Raw genomic sequence first — 22,235 nt, forward strand, 5'->3', positions numbered from 1 at the left:
TGGGAGACTTCCCATGATGCACTGAGTGTTTATCCTCCACTCCTCTCTTTTCCTTCCGTGTTCCTTCCTCTTGTCTTTCAGCTATTTGTCTGTCCCTTCCTGAGCATGGTACTTGAGGTCTTGTCCTGCTGAAAAGGAGTTCTTCCTGCTCACTATTGTGCTATACCACATTACATGTAAATAGATGTACTTTCTTTTCATAACTTGGGATGTTCCTAACTTTCATGTAGTACTGTAAATATAAACTTAGGATAAATAAATGACTAAAATGTTGGATGTCTCAAATAACCTTAAAAACACTCTATATTTTCCAGCTAGTGGCAAGGCGATATGCCACAGTCACCTTTGTCTCTAGCCCTGCACTTTTTAATTCACACGAATCTTGTTTCTCACCTAGCGCCTAGGACCCCTTCAGATGTAAACACAGCTCCAAGCTGCCCAGCTCCTAATCCTCACAGCTGCTAACTACTGTGCAGGCCCTGCAGCCTTGAACTGTTCCCATTATCTTAACATATTTTAATGTTCTTTGAATTTCAGCTCCTTGACTGACTCATTTTTAAAAGGGTGTCATTTATTCTCTTATTTCAGTTTTGATTTGGTGAATTATTTGTTGGAGGGCTTTCAAATCTCACTCTGGAGTAGTGACAGGGTCAGTGAAATTTATTGCATTTCAGTACTCTCCCAAATGTCTCTTGTCCATGGAGCCTTGGCATATTTTGTTTCTATCTTATAGTTTTGCAGCTGTTATAGATTACATTTGTTTTTTTCAGCATGATTCAATTTTTAGTATTTGTTGCATGATATGAAAATATTTTTTTTCTCAAGACAGCCAAGTTAATACCTTCATGAAGGAATCACACAAATATCACTTAGTTATTCAAAACATACAAGGATAACTCCACATGAGGTTTTGGTACACACATGCACTCACACACACACACACACACACACACGCATGCTCTAAAATTTAAAGCAAGCCCATTGTTGTTTTATGCAAAGTGTCTGAAGCTGGATAGGTCGCACAGAGACATATGCAAATCAGCCAGAGTCATCAGCAGGGTGTACTGCTGAGGTGAATGCTTTCCCACTTAGGAAAATCCTGATGAGCAGCAGTAAGAATTACAAAACTTCTTATTCCAACATTCACTTGCTTCCTTTTGAATACTTAGAGAGTGGAGGAGACAGCAACTGGAGCAGCACAGGCTTTTAACTCAAGGTGAGTCACTACTCCAACACCTCTGTTCATCAATGACATTTTAATATCTTTATTTCATTTTAAACGCACGAGTTGAGTTTTAAGAAGCGTTCCTGTGCCGCGTGGTTACGCCATATGGAGATGAGTGTTGTATGGGGCTATCGGCCTTGCTTATGAATATTACAAGTAGGGATCACACAGGAGTGTGTAAAGTTTGTGCGGTGGTGTGGAGGGGAGGGCGCATTAGAATAAACTCAAGATCATTTTCCTGGGTGGCCTGAGTGCTTCATTGTCCTGGTAAAGTTACAATCCTGTAGGAAAATCAGCTATATTTATCATTACAGATATTAAGATGAGCGCAGACACGGCAGAGCACACGGAGGCTCCAGGTGAACAGACGGGTAAGGATATTTTACCTTCTTCATGGTGCACGGATGGAGTTTGGAGTCTAGAAAGCTGTAGTTTTGGCCACTGCAGCTATCTTTGGGGAAAGATAGTGGAAAAGTTACAGGTTTATTTAATCTAATGTTAACATGGCGCCAACAGCTTATTAAAATCTCTTTAAATGAAAATATTCTGAAATTTTAGGTACTTTTTATAAAAAGGTGAGGATCTTTAATCTGGCCTTTTAATGTGTGACTTTAAGGTCACACATTAAAAGGCCAGATTGAAAACATAGATGGGTCTATGTTTCATCGTATTCAATAATATGCGGTGCAGAAATGTTTTCTGCTTTTAAAACAAAAAAAATGTCATTCATGCCTCATGCGATGCATGTAAAACATTATAAAAGCAACATGCACCTGTCTGGAAAAGGTGTATTTGTGTGGGGAAAATGTGACAGTTGGTTTCGCTTGAGGATGCCCAGAGGCTGAGGATGCCAAGCAGCCACGAAACAAAACCAGGAACCAGCAGCAGCAGAAAATGTGGAACTTTTACTCAGACAATAGCTGTGCGAGAGAAGTGAACAGCTCAGTTTCGTGGAAGTGACAAATGTCTGTACTTTTGCCAACATATGGTCAGGTGCACAGCTGCGTTTGTTTTCCCCACAGAAGATATTTTGATGCAGCTAATCAGTTCATTAGTCATGTGATGATCTATTTTAAATGGATGAGTCACCAAATTAGTGACTACACATTGGTGTATCTGCAGATATTTCTATTTGTCTGGATGTTTCGAGTGGATTTTAGCCTCCACTCAAGCGCTCAGAAACTGAGTGTTTTAAGAGGTGCTTCTTCCCAACAAACACAAAAATGGGGACATTTTCTCTGGAAATAAATTGCTGTTGACGGTTTTGACATTGTTTTCAGTGTTGTGGGCAAACAGAAGCCCCATTGAGGTGGAGTGCAGATAGCAATCTCAGAGACAAACCTAAACAAATCAAAAGTATCTGCACGCTAACAGAGATACAACTAGATTTTCTTTTTTTTCCTATGTGAACTTCATAGTCAGGAGAATCAGGATGGGACAAAGTTGCCCTTTCTTAAAGGGCAGAATCCACCACAGACATGTTTGGACTATTGGATGGAAATGCTCTATTTACATTAGGCGCGGGAACACAAGTTTGAGTACAGCTTTCAAGAGGCATCATATACAGCACCTTCTTGCATGCTATGAATTTTCACACAGCTGGACTTCAAACAGACTTCCTACTTGAGAGATGAGATGTTAAAGACTGTTTAAAGCATGATATGGGAATGTGTGCTCTTGTATACAGCTTCGCCTGGCAATGTCTAGAAAAGTTCATCTGTATGTGAAAACTGCTCGCTTTGAGATAAACTAGAAAGCAAAAAAGGCAGAATATGAAGTGTTCTTATCTCAGGAGGATCTGCACCTGCACCTGCTCACTTACTGCAAACCTGTTGCTAAGAAATAATGTTTACCTTCACGCTGGATGCATTCCTTATGTTCAGAGGCGACTTTTATTTTCAGTGCAGGCCTGTGACAGCGAATGCTGTTGCCTGTATCAGATCCAAGTGTGATTAGACAATAGAAGATTGCGGTGAAAGGACAATAACCTCCTCTTTCATGTTTGTACTATTAAACAGGAAATAAAACATTGGTGTTTTTCCCCCCACTTTTCCAATTTAATTAAGCCCATGCTCACTTCATTTAAACTGGGTGCCTCACAGACTTGCAGGATCAGAGAGAGGAATCAGTGGGAGGATGCAATTTTACAACCACACTCCTCACTGACACAGTTCCAGTAAGGAGTGAACATTATTGCCATTTTCCTTTGTTTATCTTTCTTTAAAACAAAGTCTTCCAGATGTCTGAAATGCTGCTCGTTTTTAACCTTAAATGTCACCCAGTTTCACTGAAAAGCAGCAAGCAAATATAGTTTTCCTGCAAATATCTGATAAAGTATTGACTTTAACAATTTTTTCAGCATCTTTAACTTTAAAAGGACAACTACTGTACATAATCTATATCTTGCAATAACATTCTAGACTATGAAACACAGTGTGCCAGGCATTTTTTTAATGCTAATTTATTGTTAGTTAAAAAATTCTGTACATAGCAGCAACATTTAACACTTGTGTTTTAGCCAGTTTCATTTAAACTGCAGTTGTTCTATGCAGAGAAACAGGCTCATGGGAAACACAGGACTCAGACTTGTTGAAGGACTATTTGGTAACTAGATAAGATTAATAAAGAGAGGAGCCACGAAAACCATAAGAAGAGAGTTGAAGAAATTCTAAGGAAAATGAAAACAGAAAAGCAAAAACGCTACAAGAGCCAGCTTTTACATGGAGTTTACATGGAGCTTGGGTGAGGAGCAAAGGGGCAGGGCAAGGTGAAAAACACTGAAGCTTGACGAATATTTGACCAGGTGTGCCAGGAGGGGGAATTGTGTTTACAAAAATGTATATAAGTCACAGGAATATAAATAATATGATCTTATGCTCTTTGGTCTATAATTGTAAAGGGTTTTTTCATGGGCATGGAGTGTGATTATTTGTTTTTAAATTTATTTAGTTTCAATTTAAAAACATTTTTTAAATTAAGTTTTTTAATTAAGTAGGTAAAGGTGTATTGCATGTGGGCCCATGTGAAGCCACACTTGTCAAAGCAGTTCTAAAAAAAAAAAAAAGGTATATTTGGACTGCAAAAGAAAAAAAGAAAAAATAAGGCACATGTGCATCATTAAAAGGCCTTGAAGCACAAGCCACAGAAGTAATGGATGATCACAGGATCCTTTCCACTGTGAAGAAAAACTGTCAGAACTTCCATCCAGTGACACAACGAATCTAAAATGCCAGAGCATCTCTGAAACAGCACTATTGGACAGATGAAAGTACAATCAACATATATCCAAAACATTCAAAATGTGCTTTGCTAAAAAGGTAAAATAATCGTGTGGGTGTATCCAAACATATATGGACCTAACTATATCTCATTAACTATATCTCTCAAATAAGTTAACATGTTCAAAAAGGAGCAGGAAAAGGTTTATTTAATTGCTGTCCTTTCCAACTGTTTGGTAACTAATAATTATAACTTGTCTTTCCTGTTTATGCCCAATGCTATCATAACTCCTTCCCTGCAATTTGCTGACCAGAGCTCCATATTTAGGCTTTTTTGATGCCATGATTTTACAGGGCTTCATTATGGAGACAGTGCAGGTGGAGCAAATTAGTTTGCTGATAGGAAAACAGGGAAAATCAGAGTGACTGATTATTGTTAGAACACTTTGTCCATGCTTCACATGTGAACTTGTGACTATAAGCAGATTTTTAGGTCATTTGGAGAGTTAGGCAACAGCTGATGATACTCAAATATGTATGCTTTTCTTATCTGAAAGACCAAAAATCAACAATGAACACATTCATTAACTGTCAGATATTTAAAATACAACAATAGTTTGTTTCTGTCAACATATTGCCACAAATACTCACCAAAGCATCATAATTTGTGCTATTTGTGCATAAAAATAGTCCCCAAAAGGTGCACTGTGTACTTGTGTTTGAGTAACAGCGCCTGTTTTAGAATATGAAACTGTGAACATGTCACTTATTTTTAAAGCCTTCTCTTCATTTGGGCCAGAGCCAGGGTAGAGAAGTATTTTCAGATGAGCTAACACATCACTGCTTCTGGACCAGCAGATTATTCATAGTGTTAAGAATGTAAGGAGGGGGAGGTGGGAAACCTCTCTCTATATATAATATATCAAATATTTAAATGAGTAGAGTTTATTTTGTCCCATGTGCTCCCTGTGAAGTTTGTAATATCTTAGCTGGATTCTGTTCATTGTTTAAGGACTAACAGATGTAACAGATGAAACTTTTTTTTCTTCTTTTAGTGTGCGTGACTTTTTGTGTCAATGCACGGTTTGCAAACATCGAGTATCTATGTGTGTGCGTAGACACAGGCTTCCTGCGCTCACAGCTGATTTGCATGTCTTGGTCATTTCCATACTGGAACCTAGGCTGTGAAGCTGGCTGTGCCATGGGGGAGGAGGTCTGGTTGGGAGTAGGTGACATAGTGATGGTGGTGAGGAGTTATGGGTGTATTTGCATTGTGTGTCTCCAGCAGCTCACTGCCTCTCTTTTCCCCAGTGCGCGCACACACGCAGTGCAGAGGGATAAATTTGACATTCAAATGATGTGAATTTATCCAGCACACCTCTGTGCTCTCCTCCCCTGTGAGATCGCTCTCTGTCCATTTAACATACGTTTAAAAGTGAGTTTTCTTGAAAAGACTTCAGACTTCTGAGCATCTGTGTGAAGAGGGGGCATCTAGATACTTAAACACCATTTAAAACATTTAAATATGGGATAAAATAATGAATATTAAGCAAAAGATTAAAAATAAAAAATCTAAATTAGTTTTCTTTCAATATCATTTAACAAGGTGCCAATTTTATTATCATTAAGTTGGTTGTTTAGTTTAGAAAACCTTAGAAATACAATAAAAACAGTTAAATGCGTACATACATGCTACCAAACTGATTCTTTCAAGTTGTATTGTCTGACTTATGATGTCTTCACACTTGCACTGAAGCCCTAAAGTTTCTTGTGAGAACATAAATGTGTGAGGTAGCGGCGTGTACTTTAAACAGTCTTTAATATTCTCACCAGCGTGAGAACATAGCAAGCAGTTGTCCTGTGAGTGTGCAGCAGGTGAGTGAGCGCCACGGTTCCTTCCTGCTGCTCTACCCAGGAACAGGTCTGAAGTGGATGTCACGTCGTGCTGTGTGTCACACGTGAGGAAGGGCAACTGCAGACAATGTCCTGACATTTTTCTTCAACATCTTAAAGTCAAGAAAGTCAAACCTCAAAAGTGATATTTTCTTCAGCAGCAAATTCTCACTTTATAAAAACCTGAAATATCTGATGTTGTTGCATCATAAAAAGCTAACCCTACAGCCTCATACCGATACATTTAACCTAACTCCAAATCTGATTTTGCTGCATGCAGTACGACTGCCACAGAAACTCCTTTATTTAACAGCATTATTTCACTTTAATTTACAACAAAAGTTTGTCACAAATCAAAGTTTGATTAAGTCTGAATTATTCATTTTTTTCTGTTTTGACTTTCAGAGCGAAACGGAATCGACTTCAGTCGTCAGGTGAGTAGGAGCGCTCACGATATCACTCCCTGTGCTGAAATTTCCACGAACAAGCTCTCTGTTATCAGCAGCATGACTTGTATTGCTTTAAATACAGTAACGGCTTTAAACTACGATGTGTGTGTGAAGCTCACTGGTGCCTTTTAAGGACAAACATGGATCAGATTCACATTATTGACATGCACACATTTACTCAAACAACACATACATATGCTAAACAAATAACTGAAGAGCACCTGTAACGTCTGACTGAGAGTAGCAGGGAGTGGATAACAAGCATCAAGAGGAAGCAAAGATTAAACTCAATCTCCAGGATCATGATATTGTTATTATTATTACTATACTGCTTTGGATGATTAAGTATTTTCTAATATTTTCATATTAACAGCTGCTCTCTGCAGCACCACAGTCCAGCTTGACATTGTAGGTTTTTAGCATTTTGGGACATATCTTCAGTGGTGAAAAAATAACATTTGCTGTGCTGTTATTGACTTTGTTCCCAAACTCTGTGGTTTGGGAAAAGCAACACTACTTACAGACCCAAGATACAGAGCCAAAAGTCAATAATTAATCAAGTTATTTGAAAATTTCCCTTTTGCTTATTCTTTTAGCAAATGTCACTCAAATGAGTAAATGGTAGATTTAGACATAGATATAGACAGTTTTGGTCTTAAACAAGTTTGCTGATGATAGGAAAACTGTATAACTTTCTGTAACCTTTGACACTCTAAATAACAAGGCTCATTTGCAAAATAAATATCCTACAGGCATGGGAACGGTGCTGAACTGACTAACTTTTTGACAGTTAACATCCTCAGGAAAATCTGCCTGCTCGCCAATGTGAATATTACTGTAATCTCTTTTGAAACTGTCTGCGGCTGTTTGGATACTTCTCCAAACGTTCTCTCTGGTAGAGGAAAACAGGTCTTTCAGTTCTCGAGCTTTCAGGAAGTGCCATCGCTCTCAGGGGTTAGTTAGTGGGGGGTGTGGGGGAGGGGATATTTGCATACTGACTTACCCAAAAGCAGGCAGAGAGAGTCTATCGTTCTTTGTATCGTGTTTAGTTACCAAACTGGTCTTGGCAAAGGTTCACAGGTTTTCTGTTTATGTGGTCTGTCTCTACACCAGTGGTTGCTAAACTTTTTCTAGCAAGGCTTCTTTTTGATTGAAATTATTCACAAACCCAACTTACGTGTTTTTGTTGGCCAGAAACAATTAAATAAAGAATTTAAATTCCGTTAAAATGAGATTAGATGTCAGATTCACTTATGTTCACTCCCATGGTTCCACATGCCTGGTGGCTCTGTGCCACAGGGGTCTCACACAGCTGTATGAGGAACGGTTTTTAATATCCTCATCAGAAGTTAATAGTTCATTGTGTTGTTTGGCTTTGTTTTCCACGTCTTAGATAAAAACAGAGGACATTCACGACTCACCTCATTCAGGCTCCACCGTAAAGACATGCCACCTGACACAGAGCTCTCCAGTGCACGGAGGTCAGCTGACTGGGGTAAGATATAGACTCAGATTTAAAAATGGGAGTGTATTTTATTTTCTTATAGGGCGTACTATAGAGTAACTCTCAGGGAATCAGTGGCATACTCTTATATTAATTTGATTGTTATTGCAGATGCATTCATTTGGAAACAGCTCTGTATTGAGAGTGCAGGAACTTTACTTACCTAGAAAACAACATGTTAACTAACATTATTTTCTGCTTTTACCTTTATTTCATATATTGGATATTTATAAACTAATGAAACCAAAGTGCTATTACAGATTAAACAACCCAACACTGATTGATTAGTACCATCTCAACCAGCTACAGAGGAGAATTGTACTTACATAGTTATGTATCCATTATGGTAACGCAATCTCTGTTTCTAAATGATGTGTAGAGTTTTACTATAAATACAAAAATCTTCAGCTTTAACAGAAACCTTAGAGCGGAGGAAAACTTTAAGAAATGCTAAAATCATTGTGCTCTTAGGTGATTAACTGACAGAAAAATATGTTTTTGTCTTAATACTTCAAATTCCTACTTTTGCATGTATAATTTTAACGATTTTGTATAATTTTTTTAAAAAAAAAATTTAATTTGTGAACTTTTTGACCAATATTTTGCATTTTAGAAATCTGTAGTCATTATCAAAGTACTTCAGCACATTTTATTGCTTTGGTAATTAGCATTATTCTTTAAATTGTGTTTTTGCTTTTTGTAAGGTAAGTGATAAAATAAGAAATCAAATGCAGTTTTTTTACTACTTCATCTCGTGTTTTATTTTAACACAATCATCAGGAAAAAGTAGCAACAAAAATCTAAATATAAAGTACAAGTAAATTAAAGTTAATTGACTTATTAATTTACTTCCATCCATCCATTCGCTTCCGCTTATCCTTTTCAGGGTCGCGGGGGGCGCTGGAGCCTATCCCAGCTGTCATAGGGCGAGAGGCGGGGTACACCCTGGACAGGTCGCCAGTCTGTCGCAGGGCTAACACATAGGGACAGACAACCATTCGCACTCACGTTCACTCGCACATTCACACCTAGTGGCAATTTGGATTATCCAATTAACCTATCCCCACAAGTTGCACTTCTCACTCATTTTTCTTGTGGTGCTTTCTGCTCCAGGAGCTCACATCTCTCCACCCCATGCAGCAGCTGGTTCTGATGCCTCCTTCTCACCTGCCATCTCCCTCCCCCTTCCTGCTCTCCCAGAGTTCCTCCAGTCACCAAGGTGAGGTATCATAAAACATCCAGTCAGATCACAGCTCTAGGAATAGTTAAGACCAGTGCTTTCCTTTCAGGGGTTAAAGGCACCATTACATATTAGAACAGACATTTAATAGACAGCAACTTTGCACACCACATCTACACATCAGCTGGTTAGCTTACCACAAAACAACCTCTTAACGTGTTATAGCTTGTTTTATAGCTTGCTATCAAGCTTGTATAAAAACAGAAGCATAAAACCAAGCCTGCAGGAGAATTTCTTTCGTACCCAGGCAAAGTAAGTTAAACAAATGTCTTAAAGGAATAGTCAAACATTTAAAAAAAAATAGGCTTGTTTTTTCTTTAAAATTGTTCAACAGCAAAATACTCTTACAGCTTAAAAGATCGAAAACAGCAAAAGCATCAAGTTTGCTAGCAAACATCATGTGCATTTTAGCTGACTTGTAAGCTTATCCAAAATCTAACAGATGGCTGAAACCAAGAACAGTTTACCTACTTGGCCTTATGTGGACACCTTAGGCTATGTCAAATATTTAAATATAAACACACAGTCACAAACAGTAATATTATTATTCTGTGCTGTTTTTCTTTGCAGCCCTTCTGCAGCAGAACCTGCTATCTCTTCCTAGCCAGAGCCCAACTGGTCTTCTTCAGCATCAGCCTGGTCTGGCTCTGACTCCACAGGTAAGTCCAGAACACTTCCAAGTGTGCTGCACCAGAGGCAGACAATAAGACTACAGGTGTAAAACTGCTTTATTTCTGTGGAAGCACATTTGACAAACAAATGAATTGTGGTTAAGCTTTGGCTAATTTTAGATAACGGACAACTTTGTTGAGGTTTGGGAGACATCGAAGTCATAATACATTTAAAAAAAAATAGTTTACATCATCAAATCTGAAAAATGTTTCCACCTCACCTCCTCGGATTTAGCTGATTTTTATTGTTTAGTAACGTCGGTCTGTTGATTGAAGGCATGCAAAATTTTACAATGCCTTCAAAGTTAGGTCCGAAAAATAGAATTTTCCAACAAAGTTCCAAGTCAGAATTTTCATCTGCAACTTGGAGTCCCAACTTGGAAAGTTGTAGCAGCCTCACTAATCTCACATTAATGGTCCAAGATGGTGGCGGTGAATGTAAACATAATAAAACTGCAAAACTTGTAATCTGTCCTTCCTTTGTTGTATATTTGTAACTTGCAAAAAAAAAAAAACATATAAAGAGTGCTGACCAGGATCTGCACATGAACATGGGGCAGCATTGTGTTTAAGCACCAATAAAAAAAACTACTAGTGCTACATAAATTGCTTCAGCTTACTTAGCTGAGTTTAAATATGTCAAATTAATTTATATAGCCATTTTCACAGATGAAATTCGTAAAGTGCGTCACAGTAAAACACAAGAAATAAAAGTATAACATAACTTTACTACTGGAACAACTCAGGAATTACGTCACTCCCACCTCCAACATCCAGTTTCCGAGGTATCTGGAATGTGGAAAAAATAATAAATTAAAAAATTAAAACAATGGTATTCTCCTTTAACACACGCTACCCACTCTCAAGCTATGTCTTCAAAGCTTCAAAGGAAAAAAAAAATCTACTTATGACTCTTTGTTTTTTTTACTTGAGATATTTATTGAAAAGTAATCATTTCAATCTATGAAAATCTTCCATTTCCTCCTGCGTGCGCCAGCGCATCACAAACTTCTCCAGCATCTAAACATGTTTGATCCAAGCTGTCATAAAGCAAATGTGAACACCGGTGATGTTTCTCTATTTCACAACCTTAAGTTAGATTTGCATATGTTAAATTAAGGCTATATTAGACATTTACATTGATGCAGAAGGAATCACAGCTGGAAAATGAGCCTTTTATCAATATGTAGGTAAAAAGGAGACCTTTCATGTGATATGATCAATTGTTTTGACCAGCCACCTATCAAACAACATGATGACATTTTAAGGATTCATGCCATGAAGCTCCCGGCGCACAGTTTTTGTGCTGATGTTAATGCCAGAGGATGTTCGGAGCTCTGCAGTTACTGAATCAGCAGAGCGTTGGTGACCCAGTGACCCTGCTCTGTAACTTTACGTAGTCGCCACTTGACGGCTGACTTCTGAACGTTTCCACTTTGTAATAGTGCCACTTACAGTTTATCGCAGAATATCTAAGTGGGAGGAAATTTCACAAACTGACTTGTTCCACTGGTGGCATCCTCTTACAGCACCATGATCGAATTCAGTATGCTCTTTAGAACAATACATTATTTCACTATTGAGCTTACTTTGTGTTGTCTTTACCTAACCTTGTATAATCTTCAGGGATAGTGTTGCTTTTAAATTGGGAGAAAAATGAGTCAGTGAATTCACAGCAAGCCAAGTCAAATGTTCTGCATTTTGCACACTCTGTCTAAGGAATCATCCTTAATTTGACCAGTATTTCCAGTAGAGAGGAGACTCTAAATAGTCAGAAATTTGTATACGGGCTTCACATCTTAACCTAAAACAGAGCAAACTAATAATGCACTAAGATACACTGCCAAATGGAGGTTCAGAAAGCAAAAGAAGACAGTTGTTTGATTAAGTTTAGATATATAATAAGGGGGAACAGTTACTACAAAGGATAATCCTCCTTTCTGACTCTTAGAATGATCATAATTTACAAAATGAACATGTTCTATTTATCGTGGCCTGGAAGTAGTTACCAATCACAGAAAGTCATCAGGAAAGTGTTTAATGAGGGTTGCAAAGGACTGTTTTTCCACAGACTTCTCAACAGTCCAAAGTCCATTAAACTCATAGCAACTCCAGAGAAGTCGCCCCCTGCTGGCCATTAAACAGAATGTGAGTTGAAGGCACCTCAGCTGGCTTCACTGTTCAGCCCAGAAAGCGATATCTATGATCCTGCCAGGAAACTAAACAGTAAAAGCTGAAGTTGAAGCTTTTGTCCTGCATATGCATAACAGTCGTTTTTTGTCTCAGTACAGTAAAAACTTGTGTTGTTTTTTTTTTTACCTTACATCACCTGGAAACTGAAGATTTCCCTCTGTGATGTTTCTCTGATCCAGGCTATGGGTCGCTCGGGTCTGGCAGGACCTTCCATGGAGAACCACATGGACATGTCCCACCTGCAGATGCCCAAACACATGTCGGTGCCTCCACAGGAGGAACCTAACGAGCTGGAGGATCTGGAGCAGTTTGCTAAAGCATTCAAACAAAGACGGATCAAACTGGGTTTCACTCAGGTAAATCAGGCCCTATAAAAAGACCTGAAAGACTGTATTCACTCAGTGCATTGACTGTTTTCACTTTTTATGCTGCAAAAAATATAGAGAAAGTTACACAAGACTCTGGGTGTTGCAACATGCTCATGAAAACCAGATGGTAGTTGTGAGGTTTTGGCCTGTGGTGACCACGCTTAATTTATTCAGTTATGCATCAGAGTCCAGATTTTTTTTAAGACCATGTTTACATAATCTTATAATTAGAAATTAGGAGGCTGGAGCCTATCCTAGCCCATAATCCACCAATCATTCCATGATTTAGGTTTACACTGTATCTAGCTTCACCTTTATCTTTAAGTAATTAGCCTATATCTTACAGATTTGTTACTGCTTTTGCTTGGATACTTAATAATAATAATAATAATAATAATAATAATAATAATAATAATAATAATAATAATAATAATAATAATAATAATAATAATAAAAACATATATGGTCACAGTTAAGCAGGTTAAAAAAGAGGGCAAAGAAGGCCACATGTCCACCCTCATGATTTTATAACCACAAGTCATTTGGGAGGGATTCAAGTTCATGTAGATAAACGATAATCAGTTCCAGAAGAGTAAAACAAGACTCTGGCACCACTAAGTGTTTATTCAATATTGCTGGTTTGCTTCAAGGGAATTTCCATAAACCTTGCATGAGAAAATAGAGGGGCGGATGGATCGTTTCTGACAGAGTATTTACAAATTCGCCAGTACACCAGGTCTTGCATAACCCCCTGCAAGTCCTATACAGTTTTATTTATTTATTTTTTATTTAAAAGCTACAACTAATAATTCAGCCAATGCCTCTTTATAGCCTAGTGTTACCTGTTAAATCTCATTAATTGATTTTATAGCCTTATAAAAACAGTTTAAAGAACTTTAAAGAAAAAAGCTACAGATCCAAATGTAATGACCATTTTTCACAGTTTCTAAACCTAACCAAGTAGTTTTTAGTACAAAAATTTAATGACGAAGTTCATAGTGCATAAGTCCAACTAAGAAGTTGTATCCGAATAGTGATGAAACTTATTTAGCAAAGGACAGCGCAAGTGAGAAAGAGATAGAAAAAAATAAGTTAAACAGAGTGCAAAACTCAAAGTCATTAGGGAGGGATTTTAATTTGTTGCAGTGAGCCATGCTCAGTTGTGTAGGAGAAAAACTAGTACTTGGCAGTCCTGAGTCTTTTTTTGGTTTGTTTTTTGAGAATCTCAAATAGTGCAGAAACCTTCCATGGAAGAATAGTTTGGCAAAGGGATCGTTTCTGCATTGCAGGCCTTGGTTGATCCCTAAATGTAAACAGTTGTAATTAGTAGATAAAGCTATCTAGCAAGTTCCCATGAAAGTCAAAAAAGATGGAAGTTGGGGAAAAAATAAGCAAAACCAATTGTAGGTTGAAATCAAACACAAACGGTGGTCTCATGGCTTAAAAACCACGATTTGCTGATTGAATTGCTTTTGCATGAGAGATCCATCAATGTTTTGTGTTCTGTTGTGTTTGTACTCACAGGGAGATGTTGGCCTTGCAATGGGAAAACTCTACGGGAATGACTTCAGCCAGACCACAATCTCTCGATTTGAGGCCCTGAACCTGAGCTTCAAAAACATGTGCAAACTCAAACCTCTGCTGGAGAAATGGCTGAGCGATGCCGGTACGCAGCAACTCTTATTATGTTTCCTATACTACCATTAAAATTGTAACAAACTATTCTTCCTCATCACAACAAGTTCATATAGTACAGCCACTGCTGATCACAGAAAATCAGGATCTGAAAATCTGCACAGTAAAACAATGTTTAACTGTTAATTATAACTGTTAATCCACCCGTACGTGCAAGCTTTTTAATCAAGACGATATTTGTAATGCTAAAATATAATTATTGCTTTGATTCATGAATCTACTGTTTTAAAAAACAGAAAAATAGTAAATCACAATTCTATTTTTATTTTTATTAAGATGCTAAACTACACTTATTTACCTTCTTCCTTCGTGAATAGAATCATTAGTTTTAGTGGTTGAATGTTATGCTTGATTAATTCGTGACTTCTTAGTGACATCCTCAAATTTGGGTGTGAGTAACATGTAACGTGAGTTTTTTGCCTGTATAAATAGCAATATAATTTTTAGTTTTTAACACATTTTAGTTAGATTTCTAAAATGTGTGTTTTCTAAATCTAAATAAATTGAGCAGTATATTTTTGAGCAATAAATAAATTGTAAAAAATGCAGGATGCTGCATGGAGCAAATGTGGCAAATTAAACTCATGTAAGCAAATTAATGTTTTTGTTTTTTTTTAATTATCAGAAGATTCAATAAATATTCAATTTTCTGGCTATCATTTCGCAGTCCAGGCTTTACAGGGTGAAGCACTATTTTATTTTTGCTATTTATACCTGAATTGGCCCTAATAAAATATGAAACGCCTGATCAGTCATTACATGAGCTAACATGCAGACATAAGAAGTCTGGATTTAACACTAAGGAATGCAGATATGACTGATGTTGTTAATCACACCCGTGGATTTACAAAAATGTCTGCTACAACTAAACCCATCAGATATCATCTTCTCAGAAATGTTGAATATGTAAAATACTAACACTGGGACACAAAATATGTTATAAAATCTAAGAATCTCATTTTTTACATCAGAGAACTCACCTTCTGACTCGATGAGCAATTCCAGCTCTCTGCCGGCCCTGATGGAGGGCTACGGGCGCAAACGGAAAAAGAGGACGAGCATTGAAACCAACATCAAAATGACTCTGGAGAAACGTTTCCTGGATGTAAGACTCATTCATTACTTGTCTTGTTTTCATGGTGAGCATGGTGAAATCCTTTATAACTGAATAAGCGTTACACGTTAATGAATAAAACCTGGAAAAATCTGTCCTGTAGAAGGAGATATCTAAAACTTGGGTTAGTAAAACACAGTATGATGCAAACAAACAACATTGTTATAAGCTCTCCTCTGTTAGAGGACTTGTATTGTGGGAGGGAAGGTAAGAAAAGAGGTACATCGGGAATGTTAAGATGGTGGATGACTGTAGACATGAGCTGGCTGAATCCATGAACACAAAGAAATTAATAGGATAGTCCTGACAGTTGGCCTTCAGCCTCCACTCTTTGTTCCCTCTGCTGCCGTGCAGGCGTTCTAGTTTATGCAAATGTCCAACTACCATTGGCTGCAGTTTTGAGATGGGCCTCTCAGTCAAGAACATCCCCCGTGTGGACCTAACTGTCATCTGCTTTTATATTTGATTTTTATTTACAATTTAATTTTAATTTGATTGAGTTTTAGAATCTTTTTAGTGACGACCAAGTAATTTTCTTTTATCATTGCTTAATACGGTGCTCATTCAATAACCTTGGACACTCATCGTTTGTCAGGCAGATATCAACGTTATGCACCTCCTGTGCAAAATTACAAGGTCAAAATCGTGCATATTTTTGAATTTCAGAACCCTAAGCCCAACTCTGAGGAGATAACCCTGATCTCAGAGCAGCTGTCCATGGAGAAGGAGGTGGTTCGAGTTTGGTTCTGTAACCGTCGCCAGAAGGAGAAGAGGATCTACTGCCCGACATCAACTCTACCTGTCAAGTCTCACACCTACAACTCCAGGATGGTTAGCCACCTGATATATGCTTTCTTTGACTTAGGTGGCAGAGCACTCTTATGTCTGCAGAGAGGAAATGTTTAATTATCTTCAATTATAAAAGTCCAAGTATAGTGTGTAAGTTGTTAGCCACGCAAAGTAAACAGGTCTTAAGTTGGACTTTTCTTTGAGCCAAGCACTTTAAACGCCTCCCAAGAGGATTGGTAGATATATTAGAGGGTTACCTATAACCTGCTCTTTGTAATGCCAGTATGTTTAACCATCCTAACATCCATTTTATTGTTTCAGGCCTCTGCATCCAGGTCCTACAGCCCTCTGGCTTCAGGTGGAGGCAAGTCCCATCCAGCTTCAATAATGTGCCTTTCACTGTCATGTGTATACAGTAATCATCTGTATATGCGTACATGTTAAATAATATTTTAACCTTGTTTTTACAGTTTCTTCAAGTTCATCCCCAAATAGTATGAGCCGTGAGGCATCTCCCAACGGTCTGTCTGCAGCCTCCACCTCTCTAACCTCTCCAGTCAGTGCAGCTTCCTACAGCACGTCAGGGTAAGAAAGAGTCACACAGACATCCCGTTTTTCTGTAAAAGATATTTTTTCCTTCACTCCAGCATCAATATTAGTTTTAGGATGTCAGTTCAGGACGTTGTTACCATGGAGAGAGTGTTTCACAAGCCGTTATCAATAACTGGCTGCTTCACATCTACTCCAAAAACAATGGAAACTGTTTGTTTAACTTTTCCTCAGAAACTGAAAAAATTATTAATTTGCTTAGATATCCAATCCGTCAGCACTTAAATAACGTCTGTCATTTGAAATTTAAATGAGCAGTTTGTAATTTTATTGGCACAAGTTAAATGAGGAGAGTGATGCCACTTCCAATAAAAATAAAACTAAAGCCAATAAGCAGTTAGCTCAGACAAAAAGGGTATTTGAGATGGATTATGTGCAGGAGTTTAACAGATATGAAAAAGTGGCATTGTTGTTTTTGTTTAAGACTTTTCAGCACTCTTTTGCAACACACACAGACGTATTGTCAAAACTCTGATTATTACGCAAGCCTAGGAAGTATTTCCTCATAAATCGGCTGTGTGCCAGGCAGGATATGGACACACCATGAAAGATTCGGGGATGGAACATAAACTGAAGAACTGCTTTAATGCTGAAGTCTTACAAAAATAAAAAGAAACAATGGCAGAGCAGACAGCCGAGAGAGAGGACGCAACAAAGGGAAATAGGAACACTGAAGTTATAAACACACACGAGGTGACAAGGGGAGTGGATACACACATGACAGCTGAACCTAATTGAGAAAACAAGACAAGGGAAGTAAAATCTAAAACAAGACACTGAGATTCAAGGAATAAAACACAAGCCAAACTGAAGTCATGATGAAAAGCAAAACCTCAGAATATAAATGTAAAGGAACAAACCAGGAAACACTGTAATAAGTGAAATACAAAACTCAAAACAAATAACTCACAAGGAAGAGTCGGAGACCATGACAGTTTCCTTGTTTGTGTATTAATTTATTCAGTTTATTCTTCAGATGATTTGCTTGTGGAGCTTGATTTTCTGTATCTATATATCTATGTGGAAAAACACTGCGCTTGTAGGTTTTCCCCTTGACTGATGAGCTATTAAGATGAGTTCAGGTTTAAAAATAGGTCCAAAAATGAAGGACAACATATGTATATTTAGAATAGCATGGCTTTCTTTCATTAGTTCTGCTCTTTTTTACATATACAGATTTAAATGCCAATATTAAAAATAAAACTGTGGACCTTTTTTTTAAAAATTTATCAGAATTGTTTCCTGTACTTTTTAAAGACATTTGCCTAAGAGCTTGCGATCTTCCCTCTGGTCTTTCAGGTCATGGTACCGCACATGGAACCATCCCACATATCACCATTGAAAAACTGTATGACATGAAGTTTTTGAAGGTAGTTTTCTTCTAGAAGGATGCATGGAGTCGCTCATTGTCCCGTAACACACATGGTTACAGCTACAGGTGAAAGCTCACACGGACACATGAGACAAAGAAGCGGGAGCAGCACAAGCAGAGGACTGCGTGCCACCACTCTTCTGTCAACACTCACTTCATTGCTCATGCAAGTCCCAACAGCCTTCAGCTGTTTGATTTGTGTTCAAGTGACTCTTTATTCAGTTGCAAATATGAAGAACACACACACAAATCACACACACACAAATATCCTAAACAATGGAGGGAAACGTCCTGTCTGAGCCTGTAACTGCCACCACTTAAAATAATTTATATTGCGCATCAGCCTGTTTATAATGCCATCTTTCTCCTCTCATCTGTTGTTTTTTTAATGTTTATATTGTATTTAGTGTTGATTTCAGGGTGTTTTTAGGGATTTTACAGGTTTCATGTATGTTTGTTAGTGCTGCAACTTACTACTTTTATTCAACACTGTACTCTCGCTGTACCTGAATAAGATCTGGACATGTCACATGAAACGACTTTATTTCAGTTAAAAAACACGTATTAAAACAAACAGAAATGCCATGCCCTGTGTCAAGCTCATTACAGATGAAACTTTGAACCATAATTTGAATTTCATCGTGCCATCTGGCTCTTATCAAAGCTCTGAATGGGCTATTTGCACGGTTCGTTAACAAATCACATATGTGTTAGACACGTTTATGGATATTGAGTTTTATGGCAGATGTGGAGGTTTCTTCAAACCGTTTAGACCCTTTGCGGGCAACTCAGTGAATCCTAGCAGTTACATTACCTACATCCTGAAATAATAACTGATGGGGATTTTTTGTGCCATTTAACACTCAAGTTTTCCAGAGAAATAAACAAATCTCCTTTGTATCATAATTCATACGTAAAAGGCTCTTTTATATTTCAAACAGATTAGTTAGAATAACGAGTGTCTGGATCACACTGCTCTCCATTGTGTCCTATAGCTTTTCTCGAGAATGCCTGCTTCTTTTGCATAACTTTGCAGCTTTGACTGTTCTGCAGGGCATTGCAGAGCACAGTGCGGGAGTTTCTCAGCTGCTAAACTCTGTTGGTTTAGGGCTATATTAAAAAGATACTCAGCTAATGGCTGAGAAACACCATCATTGTGTTTTGCCTCCACACTGTGTTTTGTATTCATTGTGGAGGCAACAGCGGGGACTACGTGCCCAATCAGATCTGCTTAGAGCTGGCTGATCTCTGCATTAAGCACATACCCAGTTTTAAATGTCGTCTATGCATAACACACTACTTTAACAGCTGCAGTCTGAATGTTTGAACTTGGTTACGACCTGTAAGTGTTTCATACTGACACTTTCTTGTCACTTTCTGTGTTTAGCTAACCTGTCATTTCCTGTTATCGTCAAGTTAAAGAAAATAACTCTAACAAATCACATCAAAGTAGCAAAACTGCCTGCAATGCGCCCTCTGACATGAATCACATCACAGGAAGTACACACAACGCTTATTGCTGGTTTTTGGGGTCTTTGTGGGATTTGTTGACGGTTTGTTGACAGTTGTAAAATATAAAATATCACCAGACCTTTTTTTTGTTTTGTTTTTAGTTTGGAAGTGGAGCACTTAAGCAAGTGTTGACAGAGTTTCTCTTTATTTTGTAGCTCGTAGCTTGCTCTGTCCTCAGTTCACTTGTGTTTGCCTCTCTGCAGTTTCTGTTTTGAGTGTCCATTGTATATTTTTTGTCCGGGGTTAAAGTTTTGCAGTGGGACCAAACTCCAACTTCAGCCATAAAATGAAAACAGCCACTATATTTACTGTATGTTATGTAACGTTACAGCAGAGTCATGTTTTTACTGATGTAACTGAAGCTACCACTGTAAAGGTGAAAATGGAAACAGTGACGTGTGATCCTCTGAGTCTCAGAGAATCGTTTGTATTTACCTCATACTGAATGTTTATTAACATTTATTTACTTTCTTTCAATAAAAAGAGGTTGAACTTCTGTGTTGTTGGGGTATTTTTGTCATGACTGACAGTGTTTCATACCCAGCATTGGCAGTGTGTTCAGGATCGTTGTCATGCTGAAAAATGAAGTTGCTGCCAATCAAATGTTTTCCATATGGTATTACATGGTGGGGGGATCCAAATCTGATTTCATAATCCCATCAATTTTGACAAGATCTCCAATAGCACTGGCAAAGATGTTGCCCAACACTATGGCAGAGCCTCCACCATGTTTCACACTCACTGTGTCTCGACCTCCTCCACACACACTGATGAAGAATTGAACCAAAAGTTTAAAATTTGTAATCATCCTTCCATCAGACAGGTTGCCACTGAGCCCATTTCTGATGAGGCTTCAGTGAAAAGTTGATAGATTAACTGATAAGTGAAAAGTAGACAGTGTCCAAAGAAACACTTTCAAGGATACTTTAGAAATGACATGTCTAGTTTCTTGAACACAAAATATAAAGTGGTGAGGGGTGACTCAAGACTTTTGAACAGTTTATTTTTATAATTAATTACCAAAAAACAAATTCAAATTTCACATTTTTTGAGATGCACTGAATTTTAATTTATTCTCTCCAAGGCAGGAGGTAAATATGCACTCACACAAAGAAATAAATAACATATTATTAAAATCACCCACATCCACTGCACAGTAATATCTTTAGTTAGACCATATCTCAGTCTAATATCTTATACTCAAGTTTCCCCAAGTCTCAGAGTGTGCATAAACAACTGACGTGTTCAATTCCATGAAATGTCACGCACCCAATGCAAAGCTTCTTCAAGCTGCTGCCGTCGGGGAGGAGACTGCGGAGTCTCCAGGCCAGGACCAGCAGGCTGAAGGACAGCTTCATCCATCAGGCTGTCAGGAAGCTTAACTCCCTCCCGATTCAGCCCCCTCTCCCCTCTCTCCTCCACGGTCTCACTGAACTCTGTCACACACACACAAACACACACACTCTCTGACTCACTCACTGGCCTGCACCAGTTACCAGTCACTTTGTGGAGCATTGGACTGCCATTACCTCATAAGACTTTGTTGTTACACTTTCTCTTACCGTACACTACTAAATCTCCATTTGCACTATTTGCCTATTTGCACTACTCTGCCTGGTTTACACTCAATGTCACTTACCCCATTATATTGTATATTGTATAGCTTTCTTGTTATATGTAAAATTGTATTTATTTAAATTTTTACTTTTTAATTATTTTACTTGCATTTTTAATCACTTTTATATTTAAATATATTCAAATGTTCATTTGCTATTTATCTAGGGATTGAGAGTAACGCAATTTCTATTCTCTGTATGTCCTGTACATGTGGCAGAATCGACAAATAAAGTTGACTTTGACTTTGACTTTGAAATCTTACTGTAACCCACATCTGAACCTCCCAATTAAACACCAAATGCAAACATCCAAAAACCGGAAAATTTCCAGTTTGAGCTCCGGCTTAAATATCGCATAATTTGCACAGATTGTTAAAAATCTCAGATTTCCAGTTTTGCCTCAGGGCATCAGGCATCGTCATCTCAGCTGCAGCTTTTATGTTCCTGTCATTCACCACCCTCATATATCCCCATGAGTAAGGAAATCCTATAAAATCAAATATTTATTTTTAACTGGCAGTGAATGAGGCACATCCATTGTGGTTTAAAAACACTTTCATGGTATTGATTCTTTAACTCTGTAATGTCAAGTTATTCATATTTGATACATGGCTTTTACATCAGTGTGACTTTTTTTCACCTGAAAAGCCTGACGTATACAATCAGACACATGCATACTGTAAGCAATATATTACACAGAAATGCCAGATGTAGCAAAATCATGTGCAAATTTCTTTTTTTATTTGTCAGGAGGCTTAATAAACATT

The 22,235-nt window shown here is 37.9% G+C and overlaps 1 protein-coding gene across 3 annotated transcripts; it reads left to right on the top strand.

The window, feature by feature from the left end:
• The first annotated feature begins 1,084 nt into the window (after positions 1 to 1,084).
• Positions 1,085 to 20,348, top strand: pou2f3 (POU class 2 homeobox 3). Of its 3 annotated transcripts, XM_085289679.1 has the most exons (13): positions 1,085 to 1,216; positions 1,540 to 1,596; positions 6,742 to 6,770; positions 8,179 to 8,280; positions 9,403 to 9,508; positions 10,100 to 10,188; positions 12,573 to 12,749; positions 14,286 to 14,427; positions 15,428 to 15,561; positions 16,237 to 16,401; positions 16,681 to 16,723; positions 16,830 to 16,944; positions 18,268 to 20,348. In XM_085289679.1, the coding sequence occupies exons 2-13, from the start codon at positions 1,548 to 1,550 to the stop codon at positions 18,308 to 18,310; spliced, it is 1,194 nt and encodes a 397-aa protein (XP_085145805.1). In that variant the 5' UTR covers positions 1,085 to 1,216; positions 1,540 to 1,547; the 3' UTR covers positions 18,311 to 20,348. The 3 variants fall into 3 exon arrangements, with proteins under 3 accessions (XP_085145805.1, XP_085145804.1, XP_085145806.1); XM_085289678.1 differs by lacking the exon at positions 1,085 to 1,216 and having other exon boundaries at positions 1,525 to 1,596; positions 12,543 to 12,749; XM_085289680.1 differs by lacking the exons at positions 1,085 to 1,216; positions 1,540 to 1,596; positions 6,742 to 6,770; positions 8,179 to 8,280 and having other exon boundaries at positions 9,279 to 9,508; positions 12,543 to 12,749.
• Positions 20,349 to 22,235: the final 1,887 nt, after the last annotated feature.

The sequence above is a fragment of the Mchenga conophoros genome, linkage group LG10, assembly GCF_057382185.1.
Source record: "Mchenga conophoros isolate Kocher_MC1m ecotype Shallow Benthic linkage group LG10, M_conophoros_male_GT1.1, whole genome shotgun sequence".
Classification (NCBI taxonomy): domain Eukaryota; kingdom Metazoa; phylum Chordata; class Actinopteri; order Cichliformes; family Cichlidae; genus Mchenga; species Mchenga conophoros.

Bases quoted from the DNA above. Each gene is read 5' to 3' on its own strand.
- pou2f3 (XM_085289678.1), top strand. From the start codon at position 1,548: ATGAGCGCAGACACGGCAGAGCACACGGAGGCTCCAGGTGAACAGACG. The intron at 8,281-9,402 runs GTAAGATATAGA...TTTCTGCTCCAG, and splicing joins ACGGAGGTCAGCTGACTGGG to GAGCTCACATCTCTCCACCC. The intron at 15,562-16,236 runs GTAAGACTCATT...TTTGAATTTCAG, and splicing joins TGGAGAAACGTTTCCTGGAT to AACCCTAAGCCCAACTCTGA.